This window comes from Pelophylax lessonae, assembly GCF_965119305.1.
Source record: "Pelophylax lessonae genome assembly, chromosome: 8".
Taxonomy (NCBI): Eukaryota; Metazoa; Chordata; class Amphibia; order Anura; family Ranidae; genus Pelophylax; species Pelophylax lessonae.
This window is the reverse complement of record NC_138775.1, coordinates 201,274,230-201,289,703: the sequence shown is the minus strand read 5'-3', so window position 1 is coordinate 201,289,703 and position 15,474 is coordinate 201,274,230. Positions and strand designations below refer to the sequence as shown.

Genomic DNA, 15,474 nt, shown 5'->3' with positions numbered 1-15,474 from the left:
AGATTGTCCTGTAACGACTCTTACCCAGACATGGCACAACTGCTGTAAGCAAAGCAAGGCACTTCACATGCTCCGTAGGACTAAAGAAATCCCAGGCCTATTTCTGACATTTGTTGTTTACAAGTTAAAATCCGTATTTTTTGCTAGAAAATTACTTAGAACCCCAAAACACATATATATATATATATATATATATATATATGTTATTTTTTTTAGCAGCGACCCTAGAGAATAAAATGGAGATCATTGCAATACTTTGTCACAACGTATTTGTGCAGCAGTCTTCCAAAAGCAATTTTTTTGGAAAAAATACACTTTTTTTAATTAAAAAATAAGAAAACACTGAAGTAACCCCAATTTTTTTCTATAATGTGAAAGATATTGTTATGCGGAGTAAACTGATACAGAACATTTCATGCTTCAAAATTGCTGACGCTCGTGGAATGGTGACAAACTTTGGTATTTAAAAATCTCCATTGGCGACGCTTTTAAAATTTTTACAGATTACCAGTTTAGAGTTACAGAGGAGGTCTAGTGCTAGAGTTATTGCTCTCACTCTAATGATTGTGGCGATAACTCACATGTGTGGTTTGAACACCGTTTACATATGTGGGCATGACTTGGGTATGAGTTTGCTTCTGCGCGCAAGCTGGGAGGGATGGGACGCTTGAAATTTTATTTTTATTTTTTTACTTTTTTATTTTACTTTTTATTTTTACACTGTCCTTTTAAAAAAAAATAGTTTGGCCCTTTAAGGTCATTGGGAGGAAGTGACGTTTGACATCGCTCTGGTCCTCCTAGGTCAGTGTTTCTCAACTCCGGTCCTCAGGGCACACTAACAGGCCAGATTTTAAGTATTACATGGGGAGATGCAGACTAGAATACTGCAATCACTGAGCAGCAAATTATATCACCTGTGATGTATTTCAGTTTTCTTGCAAACCTGGCCTGTTAGTGTGCCCTGAGGACCGGAGTTGAGAAACACTGTCCTAGGTCATAGAGTCGAGTGGAGGCCATCTTGCCCTCACTCAACTTCCTGCCCAGCAACACAGGGGACTGGATAATTTAACCCGCTACCGACGGGGGAGGGGGACACCTCTCCTGCCGCCCATAAAGTGATCCCATGGTGAATCTGCCGCTGGGACCACTTTTATGTGAAAGAGGACTGCCGGCCGTGTAAGATCTGTGGCCGTGGCCATGCTATCTGCTGCCATAACTCCGGTATTTAACGTCAAATTAGTAACGTAAATAAACATTGGGCGGTCCAGAAGTGGTTAAAGTGTTATATATTTATTACAGGTATTTATATAGTGCTGAACGCTTAAGCAGGACTTTTACATAGTGTATATTCACATCAGTCCCTGCTCTCAAGGAGCTTACAATCTAAAGATCCCTATCTTACATGCATATGTACACATACTAGGACTGAGGTACACAGGAACCACATAACCTACCAGCATGTACAGTGATGCAAACCTAATGCAGATAATAACCTGACTCTGATTCAAACAAGGACCCTAGTGCCAAAAGGCATAAGTGCTACCCAGCAAGCCTTTGTGCTGCCTTTAACCACTTGCCGACCGCCGCACGACTATCTACGGCGGCGGTCAGCCCCTCACAGGCAAAGTGACGTAGGTCTACGTCGCTCGCCTGTGAGGGTTTAGGGAGCGAGCGCGCGCCGCCGGAGGCGCGCTCCCGCGTGGTCACGGACCCCCCCGCGCGTGTGACCGGCAGACCCGATCGCCGCCTGCCACTCTGCGATCGGCGGGGGAGAGGGAGAAAGTCAGGCAGCTTGTGTAAACAAGCTGCCTGTCATTCTGCTCTCTGTATGAGAGATGATCACATGGATCTACTATGTAGATCCATTGATCACTCTGCATACAGTTGAAGCCACAGCCAATCACAGTTAGAATCACGCCCCTAGGGACACACACAGCCCATCCCTCTCAAATAAAGTTAACCCCTTCACTACCAGTGTATTTTTACAGTAACAGTGCATATATATAGCACTGATTACTGTAGAAATGTCACTGGTAACCCCAAAAGTGTCAAAAATGTCAGTCAAGGGTCCGATCTGTCCGCCGCAATGTCGCAGTACCGCAAAAAAAATCGCAGATCGCCGCCATTACGCGTTAAAAAAAAAAAACCAACAAAAATGACAAAAATCTTTCCCTTTGTTAGTAAACGCAATAACTTTTGCGCAAACCAATCAAAATACGCTTTTTGCGATTTTTTTTTTTTTTACCAAACATAGGTAGCATAAAACAAATTGGCAGAAAATATTAAAAAATTTTGATTTTTACATTTTTTTTGGGGGGAATTTCATATAAAAAAAAGGGAAAAATATTGCTATTTTTGCAAAATTTACGCTCTTTTTTTGTTTATAGCGCGTGATCAAAAAATCGCACAGGTGATCAAATACCGCCAAAAGAAAGCTCTGTTTGTGGGAAAAAAAGGACGCCAAATTCGTTTAGGTACAGCGTCGCACGACCGCGCAATTGTCCGTTAAAGTCACGCAGTGCCGAATCGCAAAATACCCTCTGGTCGTTTAGCAGCCAAATCCTCCGGGGCTTAAGTGGTTAAACCCTCCCTAGAAAAAATGAAATGTAGCAGCTTACCTTAAAGATGAATTCCAGCCAGGGCTGGCCCTATCTGATCTGGGGGTGAAGTAAAAAAGTCTAAAGTCAATATTGTGACAGAGATTCAGGGAACCAGCATTTCCTGTTCACTCAACAAGCTTCTGTACCAGGAGTCCCAACCCGTAATTAATGTCAGACAGGTAGTTCAGAGGAGGTGCAGGAGCGAACAGGTAATGTAAATGTGTTAGACTTTCAATTTGTGGTAGAAAAAGACTACCAAAAAAGATGGATGGGGGCTCGAGGTGTTCGAGCCTTCATCCAGAAAATACATGGAAGGCCATGAATGAGCATAGAAAGGAGAGAGGTGTAGAGAAGGGGGAAAACAAGAGCTGGATAAGAAAAGGGGGGAAGAGAAAAAGAAAATGAAGAGAAAGAAAAAGGGAGGGGGAGAGAAGGGGGACAGGAGGAGAAAAAAGAAGAAGGAATAAAGAAAAAGAGGAAAGAGAAGGAAAAAGAAGAACAAAAAGGCAAAAATAGAAAAATTAGAAAAAAAAAAAAGGAAGAAAAAAAAAAAAGGGGGAACAGAACAAAGATCCAAGAAAAAATTATGAGGGCTGGTGGGATTTTAATGGTACCGTAGGAAAAATCATAGAAGAAGTGATAAAATCAAGTATTTTATTTGTACATCATTAAAAACCAGGTAGAGGAAGACATTTGTATATGTATAAAAACATATCAACGGGTACATACAATACAGTAACAAAGGTATAAACAATAGGCGATGATAGATATATAGCTCATCCGGTGTGCAAGACCTCGGAGAATTAACCCAACATGTTTCGCAGCCTATTAGGGGCTGCTTCTTCAGGGGTCTGTAACATGCTATATAAGAAGAGAGTTTTAATAGACCTATGTAGAAACAAAACAAGTGATGAATAAACAAACAGGATACAACTTAATGATTAAACATGCACATGCGGCTCCTGTGTGTACAATGCACAGCCCATCACCACAAATAGTCACCCAGCAGTGCACCAAGGAGGAAGAGAGCCCGGGATCCCCACAATACGTCTTACCCACGGATGTGGAGGAGAAATAAGACAAGGATAGTCAAATGGCGTATGTGTTGTGAACCAAACGAGGCACCCAGAGGGATACCAATGGGGTTTGAAAAGTAAAAAAAGAGAGAACACCAAAAGTTTCCAAAGGGATATCCAAGGGAAGTGTTTGCTGAAGCAGGTAAGAGTAAAAATAAAACTTAAAAAGGCACTAATTTACCTTCAATGGTACTGAATTATATATGACTCGATACGAGTCATATCTCCTCCACATCCGTGGGTAAGACGTATTGTGGGGATCCCGGGCTCTCTTCCTCCTTGGTGCACTGCTGGGTGACGATTTGTGGTGATGGGCTGTGCATTGTACACACAGGAGCCGCATGTGCATGTTTAATCATTAAGTTGTATCCTGTTTGTTTATTCATCACTTGTTTTGTTTCTACATAGGTCTATTAAAACTCTCTTCTTATATAGCATGTTACAGACCCCTGAAGAAGCAGCCCCTAATAGGCTGCGAAACATGTTGGGTTAATTCTCCGAGGTCTTGCACACCGGATGAGCTATACAGTAAAACCTTGGATTGCGAGCATAATTCGTTCTGGAAACATGCTTGTAATCCAAAGCACTCTTATATCAAAGCAAATTTCCCCATAAGAAATAATGGAAACTCGGATGATCCGTTCCACAAGTCCTTCAGTTTATAGTCTATATACAAAGATTATAGCAATGTGATAGGTTGTGTAACCATAAAATGTCCATCCACAATATGCAGCCTTCCCAAGGGGATTAGAAGCAAAATCTAGCAGAGCTGCAGAATATAAGAGAGATGAGAGTAGCAATATGGTTACATTTAATGAAGGTTCAACATTTAGCAACTCACATGGTTGATGATTAAAATAGGCACATCTAACATTGCAGGCACCCGGGGTAAAGCTGTCCACATAGACCATCTTCTGAACCATCGGCTCTCACCACTGTCAGTCTGCAATCGTGACCAGGAAGAATAGCCTGCAGTAGAGTGATCTGAAAGTGAGGCTTTGAATCACTCGTGGAGTGCAGCGGGGAAGGGATGATGAAGATGGCTGTGCAGAGGATGGTCTATGTGGACAGCTTTACCCCAGATGCCGGCATACTTAGATGTGCCTGTTTTAATCATCCACCATGTGAGTTGCTAAATATTGAACCTTCATTAAATGTAACCATATTGCTACACTTTAGAGACTCCTCTTTTCTTTTTTATACATGACGCTACTTGTATATCAAGACATCGCTTGTATATCAAGTCAAAATTTATTTAAAAAAATTTGCTTGTCTTGCAAAGTGCTCTCAAACCAAGTTACTCTCAAACCAAGGTTTTACTGTATATCTATCATCGCCTATTGTTTATACCTTTGTTACTGTATTGTATGTACCCGTTGATATGTTTTTATACATATACAAATGTCTTCCTCTACCTGGTTTTTAATGATGTACAAATAAAATACTTGATTTTATCACTTCTTCTATGATTTTTCCTACGGTACCATTAAAATCCCACCAGCCCTCATAATTTTTTCTTGGATCTTTGTTCTGTTCCCCCTTTTTTTTTTTTCTTCCTTTTTTTTTTTTTTTTTCTAATTTTTCTATTTTTGCCTTTTTGTTCTTCTTTTTCCTTCTCTTTCCTCTTTTTCTTTATTCCTTCTTCTTTTTTCTCCTCCTGTCCCCCTTCTCTCCCCCTCCCTTTTTCTTTCTCTTCATTTTCTTTTTCTCTTCCCCCCTTTTCTTATCCAGCTCTTGTTTTCCCCCTTCTCTACACCTCTCTCCTTTCTATGCTCATTCATGGCCTTCCATGTATTTTCTGGATGAAGGCTCGAACACCTCGAGCCCCCATCCATCTTTTTTGGTAGTCTTTTTCTACCACAAATTGATTATTCAACTGGGATGTCGGTACTTTGCTAACATGTCTTGTATATCAAACACTTTAATCCTTTATTGTTAGACTTTCATTCGATTAGGATTAGTGTTTGTTACCCTAAAAAACAAGAGAGATCCTGTTCCCTTATAGCAGATTAAACAGCACAGTGCTTGTGCTGTCTAATCTGCCCCTCTCGATGCTGTAAAAAATCTGACTGATCTTGCCACTTCCTGTGTCCCCCCTCTGTAAACTGACCATGGTTTATCATTAAAAGAGATGACTTTTGGTACTCTCAGCTCCCCCCCTGATCGTGGTCAGCCTGTGTACCTCCGTCACCTGCAGCTCTCCTCTGTCCCTCTCACCTCCTCCCTGTCTGTCGGCTCAGTGTCTGTGTCTCTGTCTCCCCCCCCCCCCCCCCCCACTGCTATTAGTAGAGATTAAAATGTTACCAATTGTCACTGCCAGCCCCTCTGTGTTATCTAGGCATACTACACTGTATAAGTGTTTTATTAAAGCAAAGCTTGTAAATACCTTTTTACAGCTGTCTTCAGGCCAGGCACGTGACTCCCGGCCGGTCTACTACTCCGATCCAGAGCTACAGTGAGAGGGGCTGAGTGGCCACGTGATCTCTCCAGTTGACTTCAGAGGGAGATCTTGGCCCCTCCTGCTGTTGTCTGGGGTTTGGAGTAATAGACCGGCCAAGAGTCATGTGACCAGCCTGAAGATAGCAACCTATGCCCCCTTATATCCCTCCTTACATCAGTAGTCTTAATCAGAATTCCCCTTTACATCAGGTGACCCCCTCAGAGTGCCCCTTTACATCAGTTGCCCCCCTCAGAGTGCCCCTTTACATCAGTTGCCCCCCTCAGAGTGCCCCTTTACATCAATTGCACCCCTCAGAGTGCCCCCTTACATCAATTGACCCCCTCAGAGTGCCTCCCTACATCAATTATCCCCATCAAGTCTCATTGATTAGTGGATGCACTCTGAGCTCCCCCCTAGATCTGGGCCTGATTTCAGGTGTGTAGACAGAGATGCAGGGAACATTGGTCTAGCTTTTACAATGGCACAACATACTCCAGTGATTTCCACTTTCTTCTAGGTCCCACACCGAACAGCTACACTGCTGCACCCTGAACACAGGAGGTCAACTTCTTAGCTCGGGTGCCAGAGAATGCTTTGCACTATCTGAATGAATGCAAAGCGTTCTCTAATTGGACAAAGGGGAGAGGCGGGTGGTGCCATTGCCTGTGTGAATAAAGCTTTAAGCATTAACGTATAACTAAAGGCAAAACTTTATTAATTTTTTTAAGTTTTGGATAGAGTGGAGAGGGATTAGAAGAAACTATTTTGTTTTTATTGATGTCTGTGCCCCCATTAGGGAGATTCACCCTCTCAATTTGTCCTGTTTACCATTATCATTGAAAGCGAAAAGTAAAAGAAAATGCCAAATTTTGAGTTGTCCCCAGAAAAGTAATAGAGGGGAAATCTTCCAATGAGGACACTAGTTCTGGTGACCTGGGAGGTCCCAAAGATTTCCCTTAATTTGCAGAGATTTTCTCTCACTTCCTGTTTTGGCTATGAAATTTTCTCTCACTTCCTGTTTTGGCTATGAAGGTAAATCTCCCCAATGGGGCACAGATGGCAAAAAAAAATCTGACCGGATATAACCTTCACTTATTCTGTCTAAAATGAAAAAAAGGTTTTGCCAAGAGTTCTACATTAATCAACAATAGTTAATGCTAAAGTATCAACATTTATACAGTATGGTCATACAGTAAGTCCCCTTACACGGTGCGTACTCAGTTGGAGTTTGCCTGCTCAGTGGGGAACCTGTCTGCTAATCCCCCGCTGGGCAGGTGGATGGCTGGTCCAGGTCTGCTCCGCTTATGCAGAGCACACACAGCCCGGGCTCCTCTATGGGCAGTCGGATGGAAACAGACTGCCTGTCCGTTTTCACTCATATGCCATCTGATCCGTCAGATCCCCAGTTGTCCGTTTTTAGCGGACAGGACCAGATCGGATGTCAGCGGGTGCTCCATAGAGGAGACTGGAGGGTCTGATCGGGTCCGCCTGGGTCCCCCTGAAAAACTGTCAGGCGGACCCGATCGGTCCGCTAGTGTGAAAGGGGCGTTAGTGATTCTGCTCTGATAAATGAATGCATCTCTGACTAAAATTCATCATATAGCTTGTTTAGATTACCCTGATAGTTGGTTTATATAAAAATGTGTTTAAAAAACCTTTATGAACAAACACAAAAAAATTTTCAGAACTAAACATTTTAAAAATGAAAGTGATATAGTGTGTGTTAGAAACTTATTTTCTTTGTTTCAGTTGTAGGCCTACAAGCTTGTCTGAAAAACTCCTAGGTAGGCAACCCCTACTCCGTTACGTTTAAATAGACTCTCCAAGACAATGGCAGGACAGGGTGGGGGTCACCTACCTAGGAGTTTTTCAGACCGGCTTGGGAGAGGCTGTGCACAGCCTACAGGTATAACCTTAAAAAAGAGGCTTCTTTTTTAAAACCTGAGAATTGTTTTAATATATTGGGAATTGGGAACGCTGGAGTACATGGGCAATTTTATTGTTATGGTGAACTAGCCCTTTAGGCTATATTTAACCTATATTCGGCCCTGGTTTTCCTGCATTTTTTAAAGGGAGTCTGGTGCAGTTTTGTTCACCGATTTCAGGTGCCTATTTTTTACTTAAAATTGCACCTAAACCAGAATAAAAAAAGCACAGGACTCTTTTTAAAAATAGATCCCGGCCAGCCCACAGATATGTAAACCTGATTCATAGAGAAGGCTGTAAGGAAAAGAACTCCCTGGAGCCGCACATCTGTGCTGTCCCTATGCTGGCTGTATGAATGGCAACCTCAGCCTGGACTCCGACCAGCCCATGTCCCCAACGCATTTCACTCCACTCCTGAAACGTGTTGGGGGCGTGGCCTGGTCAGAGTCCAAGCTGAGGTTGCCATTCATACACCCAGCATAGGGACAGTATGGATGTGTGGGCTCCAGGGAATCCTTTCCTTACTGCCAGTGATTATAGAAGCTGGGACGAGCTCCCTCCCCTGCCGCCACTCCAAGCGGCACACAAAGCAGTTCAGGGTCATAGAGAAGGCTGTCGGTTCACATGTCATGCGAATTGGATGCAGTTCAAAAAGCATCCTATTCGCATATATGTGAACCGAGCCTTAAAGTGAACCCTTGGCTCATCTGTCTTGTAAAGTCTATAAAGCAGCTCCGTTTTTTTTCAGAGTTTTCAAAAATTCTCATAATGCTGGAGCAGTTCTATGCAAATCTTGATCACACACTATCCTGTTTACTTGACCCATCTTCTGAAATCCCTGCCTCCTTATTCCCTCATACCGTACTATCGGCCATTGGGACCAATGCCAATATGGGTGAGAGGATGCAGCCCAGTTATCATCCAGAAAGCTTTGTGGTCAATAATTGCCCAGTGCCCAGTGTTGAGGTTTTGGTGATCCCTATGTGCTCTGAAGATCATCTAACATGATGAGATGTTTTATGGATCTACACCACCTTACAAGGTAAAGCAACCCCTCAGTTTCCTTCAAACAGCACAGGATACCAGTCAAAGACATTGTCAGTTCTTTCCAATATTGTACAGGGATGAGTATGTTTCCATACATGTCTGTAAATGTAACTAATGGAACCTATTATGGGTTTAGATTTACTAGGTATATACTGCTGTATACAGCAAACTGGAAGCAGTGCTGTGCATATGCTGATTTATTCTTGGGGGTAAGAGTTAGTAGCACTGAATGTCCATTTTGTATATATAAGATATATTTTATTACTCAATGTTACTGTAAATCACTTTTTCTATTTGTCCTTTTCTCCTCTCTTATTCCAGGCAGCTCCTTTATTTGTCATTGGCTTTCTAAGCAAACGGTGATGAAGAAATATGTTTGACCCATAACCATTAAACAACATATTTCCAGTGTAAATTTTAGAGAGGTCTGATAGGAAGATTACAAAAGTCTGTAATACACAAACACAGATTTATGCAAGTTATAAACTGACAGTAAATGTTAGTGTACTGCTAACATAAATAATTAGGGCACATGAGTAATGTTGGAAATTCAATACTTGTTTTTGCTTATTTTAATAGTATTGTATAAACCTGTACTGCAGGACATCCAAACATAGAATGAAAGACCTCATAATATAAATAGGATCATTTTATAAAAAGAAATGCTCAGGTGATCCCAGTGTGCATGTCTATGGCCTAGTGGAAAGGGTAACTTACCTGCATTTTTCTATCTTTGGTGGTGGAGAGAGAAAGTTATTGGTCAACACACAACTTCCCCCATGGCAAGTGGATTCTTTCCTTGAGATCAGTTGCCCAGGGGGTTTCTGGAGAAGGCGGCGTATACACATGAATCTACAATCATATAAAATGAAAGCAAATCAAATTGGGTAACTGTATAATGTATTACAGTTACATTATACAGTTACATTAAGCTAGAAGCTAGAAAGGGTTTTTAAGCAAGTGAATGAAAATGTAAAATGTAACTAGCAATTTTTTATTATTTTTTACAGGTATGCTATGAGAATAAGAACATGTAATAAATATAAAGTAGGCTTTATCTACATTTAGCTGCAAAAGTGGAAAAACACTTTAAATCTGTTTTTAGTAGAAAAAAAAAAAAAAAATCGCTCCTATAGCTGCAGTCACATCACTTACCTGTAATGAAATATGCCCCATGTCTGTAAGGCAGTTCAATTCTGTAGAAATCCTCTGTGCAGTGATGACAGGTTCTCTTCCTGTTGCTGAACTTCTGGCACCGTAGGAGTCCATTGCTCCGAGTCTTCTGTGAGCTGCAGCAGAAAATAACCACCAATGGCCTGCCCCCTCCTCTCTCTTTCTCCATTGAGAAAGTCTGTGTAGTAATTACAGTGCATGTGACAGTCTGCGAATGGGAGAGAGAATCCTGTCATTCATCTTACTCTCCCCTATTCACAGATCATGTTACATGCAACAGAAACCTGACAGGTGTTCTAATCCCTCTCCACTCTATCCAAAGATTTAAAAAAGCTTTGTATTTAGTTATGCTTTAATGGCTAAGCTTACCTTTGGAACATGTTACATGCTATACCTTTATTTAGAGTATAACCCGTTCCAGCAGCGCCCCATCATGCCCCCCCACTCCACTTCCCTGTGATGGCATGCAGGGGTTCTTCTCCTCCATGCCCGCTGTCACATTTTAAATTGGCATGGCTGTGCAGGGCTCTGCTGGCACACTGAATCATGCACAGGGATCTGTAAATAAATAAACTACAAGTCCCGTCTGCCACCACAGCATTCTTGTAGTTTCAATGGACTGAAAGCATGCTGATCAGTGTGTCCATTCACTCGTAGTCCATTCACTCTTCCAGCTTTCAAGCAAAAAGCCAGTTCAGAGATATAGGCAAAAAGCTGTTGGAGGAGGGTGCAGGAGACTGACATTGCACCTGCAATCCACTGATTGTGGGTGTAATGCTTTCAGACTCCTGCAGGGAAAAACAATAAATGCACTTTTTTTTCTGCTAAAATATGTGCAATTATTATTTTTCCCTAAAAGGTGAATTTCTCCTTTTAAGTACCTACATTTGACTTGATATCCATTTTCCCTATACTGCAGACTGAAAGAGGGCGGGGTAGGACTGGGAGCCTGCATTCAAATGTGTTGAGTCACATGAAAATATGTTGACAAGAAACATGCTTAAAGGAGGAGCAAGCAGAATGAGCAGAAGGAGAATCTCCTCCGTCTGCTGCTTTTTTCACTTTCTATTCCTTAGGCTGGGGATAGAGAGAAGATGCCACAATATTTTTAACTGTAAATTGAACTGTCTATTTGGCTGTTCTACGTCAGGGGGCTGTTTAAATTTAATGACCAGTCACAGCCTGAGGACAGGGAGATGGCCTAGCTTTGTTGTATAACTGTAGTAGAGAAAAGAACATATTCCAAACGGCCCCACACCAGAACAAGCCAAATACAAAGCCAGTGAAAAACTTAGCTTCAGCCCAGCTTCACCAAGACCACCCCCCCCCCCCCGATGCGTTTCACCTCGTCCACAGGGCTTAGTTATGGTGTAGGCATTTTATAAATCACGAGCTGGCAGTATAACAAATAGAAGTCAAGTAAGGAAAGCGCAGTCAGCTAATACCGAGTTAAAAAAGTTAATGTCAATAATCCATTAGATGTCAATAAGTCCAAGGTAACCCTTCAAATCAACACATTTGTGGCACACAACAAATATTCATTGTCCTAAAAATAAAAAAACTGCCGCAGCAATTCAAAGTATAAATGTAAATACAAAATTCAAAAGATCATCGAAAAAGGTGATCATCGAAAAAAATAAAGTCGAATCCCCTTAAAAAACCCAAGAGAACTCCCCACGCCGAAAAATATTAAGATGTCAACATTTAATAATATCATAGATGAAAACATAAGGAAAGGAATAAAATTACAATTAAACAAAATCTGTAATAAAATGAAAATAGAAAATAATGAAAACATTTGAGAAGGAAAAACTGAATGTAAAAAAGGAAAAAAACAAGAAGGGTGAGGGGATTTCTTCTTAACAAGCACAAAAAAATAGCAGAGAAAAGTCAGGTCACTTATGCTATCTAGTAGGGCTGTTTATTTAGCTATTTGCCTAGAGTTGAGATTTAAGGTATTTTAGGAATTTGAAATTTAAGAGAGAGACTACTTTTTTACTTCATATGTACCATGTGCAGTGTCACTATCATGATAGTCATGTCAAATTCAGCGTGTTTAATTTTTGGAAATTTCTTTGTTACAGCTGCCTTAGTCCGGAACCATGATAACGGTCACAGAGCTGAGGTTTTTGGCAGATGCCCAGACATCCTATCATATTCTAAAGCCATGGTGGGATGTGTTTTGGTATTACATCACTATGGTCATGTTGATGATTGCCGTGCTGGCAGGTGCGTTACAGCTCACTCAAAGCCGAATGCTTTGTCTTCCCTGCAAAGCGGAAGTAAACAATCAATGTACACATCCTCTAGAGCAAGTAATCTCAAGAATTCATTTGCCAGCTGGTTCCTACGGAAAATTAAGTAACTCAACAGGAATACAAACCGATTTGGACCGCCAACAATATTCCTATATCGATGCCGTGTGCTATGAGAAACAGCTTCACTGGTTTACCAAATTTTTCCCTTATCTGGTGTTCCTTCATACTATTATATTTGCCATCTGCAGCAATTTCTGGCTTCACTACCCAAGCACAAGTTCCAGACTGGAACACTTTGTTTCCATTCTTCATAAATGTTTTGACTCCCCCTGGACAACCAGAGCTTTATCAGAGACTGTTGCAGAACAAACTGTGAGTAATAAGACACGCAAAAGGTTACGCCTCTTGACTTCCATATCTTCAAACGCCGAAGACACAGACACTGGGAAACAGCCTCTTCAGGCAGGGGTTGAAGCCACTGCAGTGGAAGATGATGCTTCAGGTGTGTTAGACAAAAAAGAAGGTGAACAAGCCAAAGCTTTATTTGAAAAAGTTCGCCGGTTCCGCCTTCATGTTGAGCAAAAAGAAATAATCTATAGACTATACCTGAAACAGATTATCGTTAAAGTCGTTGCACTACTTGTAATTATTACATACGTTTCATATTATTTGCTGCATATAACATTTGAAATTGACTGCATAGTTGATATTCAAGCTTTTACAGGGTACAAGAGATATCAGTGTGTTTATTCCCTGGCTGCTATTTTTAAGGTTTTGGCAACATTTTATGTCCTGCTTGTGTTTTTGTATGGGTTTGCTTGTTTTTATAGTCTGTGGTGGATGCTTAGAAGTTCATTGAAACGATATTCATTTGAAGCCGTCAGGGAAAAGAGTAATTACAGTGATATCCCAGATGTCCAAAATGACTTTGCTTTTATGCTTCACTTAGCTGATCAGTATGATCCACTGTACTCCAAGCGTTTCTCAATATTTTTGTCTGAGGTTAGTGAGAACAAACTGAAACAAATTAACCTGAACAATGAATGGACTGTGGAAATGCTGCGAAATAAGCTGACCCGAAATTCAAAGGACAAATTAGAACTTCATCTTTTCATGCTGAGTGGGTTGCCAGACCATGTCTTTGATCTCAATGAAATAGAAGTTCTGAAGTTGGAACTCATAACCGATGCCAAACTTACACCAATGATCACTCAGTTGGTCATCCTCAAGGAGCTTCATATTTACCACTCAACTCTTACTGTGGATCTACAAGCTCTTAGCTTTCTAGCAGAAAACCTTGAGTCCCTGCATTTGAAGTTTACTTCCTTTGAGAAGGTTCCATCTTGGATTTTTCATTTGAAAAATCTGAAAGAACTGTATTTTGCAGGACCTCTTGATAATAACACCTTTGCACAGATTGAAGGTCTTCAGGACCTGAAGAACCTGAAAAGTCTTTCCTTGAAGAGTAGTATACCACGAATTCCTCCTGTAGTTACTGACATGTTGCCATTTCTTGAAAAACTTACCATTAATAATGAAGGAAATAGGTTGTTGATATTAATAAGTCTGAAAAAGATGGTTAATCTTACCAGTTTAGAACTAATTAACTGTGACCTAGAACGAATTCCACATTCCATTTTCAGTCTAACTGAACTGCGAGAAATTGACTTTAGAGGAAATAACTTTAAGACCGTTGAGGAAATTATTAGCTTTCAGCATCTGCAAAAACTGACTTGCCTAAAGTTGTGGCACAACTCCATTGCTTACATTCCACTTCAGATTGGTGCATTATCCAACTTAGAGCAGCTGTACTTCAACAACAACAATATTGAAATTATACCACTTCAACTCCTTTTGTGCAATAAGCTGCGAGTTCTGGATCTCAGTTACAACAATTTAAGTTTCATCCCTGAGGAAATCCAGCTTTTAAAGAATCTCCAGCATTTTGCTGTGACAAAAAATAATGTAAGTATTTTCCACCATCAACCTGTTTTTTAATATTTTGTTTTGATTTATAAATCCTAAGTAAACTACTAATCTTTTCTGAAAGCAAAGTTACATTATACATTTTGCCTAAAGATATGCTAATGTTTTTAAAAAAATAACACGGTTAAAACTATACAAAATTAACTGAAAAATGTTTGTTGTCTTATAGGTAAATTGCATTTGATAGTTTACTGTACAGTTAGTTTACACAAAAAGCAAAATCAGACTATACTGGCCAGACAAGGAGTACACAAATGTATATAAATTTAAATTTTATTACAAAATTACTTTAAAATTCATACAATGAAGTATGTACATATCCATTAAAATAGTGCTTACAGGCGGAACCAACTGCAAATCCTTGTACACATACTCATCATAAAGTACATCATACATGGCTTATATGCCCAATACAAGTGCATATTTGATTCACATAGTACATAGGAACAGAGCTGAGGCTGGCAATCTGTTGCAGCTCCCTAACCTGTCACCATTTTTCCCTTGGTGTCAGAAATATTTGTCAGAAGTGATTCATACAGTAGGGGAATTAAGCAGCAGACATAAATTGCACTTAGTGCTCTAGGTTGAGACAAGTACACACTATAGAGGGATTTAAATTAAGCATGCCATATGAGACCTCATTCACACGGAGTGGCTACATCCATGTCTCATGCAGGACCATATTTTGCCAGAACAGGGATGCACAAGTGATCCGTCAGTTCCTATGCTGGCAGTCTCATTCATGTCTATTGGCACACAGCAGCTGCGCGAACATTGCCATTGTGTCCCAACAGGACATCCATGTGGGTGCATCGCCCTGGACACACCCAGGGTGAGTTTGGGAATACGCACCCGCACACATTCACACCCACATGAATGTCATATTGGGACAAAGCTGGTGTGTCCCTTCAGCTGCTGTATGCCAGTGAACATGAATGGGACTGCCAGCACGGGGATGCCCAGAACAC

The 15,474-nt window shown here is 40.9% G+C and overlaps 1 protein-coding gene across 1 annotated transcript in view; it reads left to right on the top strand.

Annotated features, from left to right (window-relative positions):
- Window positions 1-15,474, top strand: part of LRRC8B (leucine rich repeat containing 8 VRAC subunit B) — a 58,625-nt gene that overhangs the window by 39,759 nt on the left and 3,392 nt on the right. Inside the window, exon 3 of the mRNA XM_082266559.1 lies at window positions 12,347-14,485. Coding sequence (XP_082122685.1) covers window positions 12,365-14,485 — 2,121 coding nt within the window. The 5' untranslated portion in view covers window positions 12,347-12,364. The remainder of the gene's footprint in view (window positions 1-12,346; window positions 14,486-15,474) is intronic.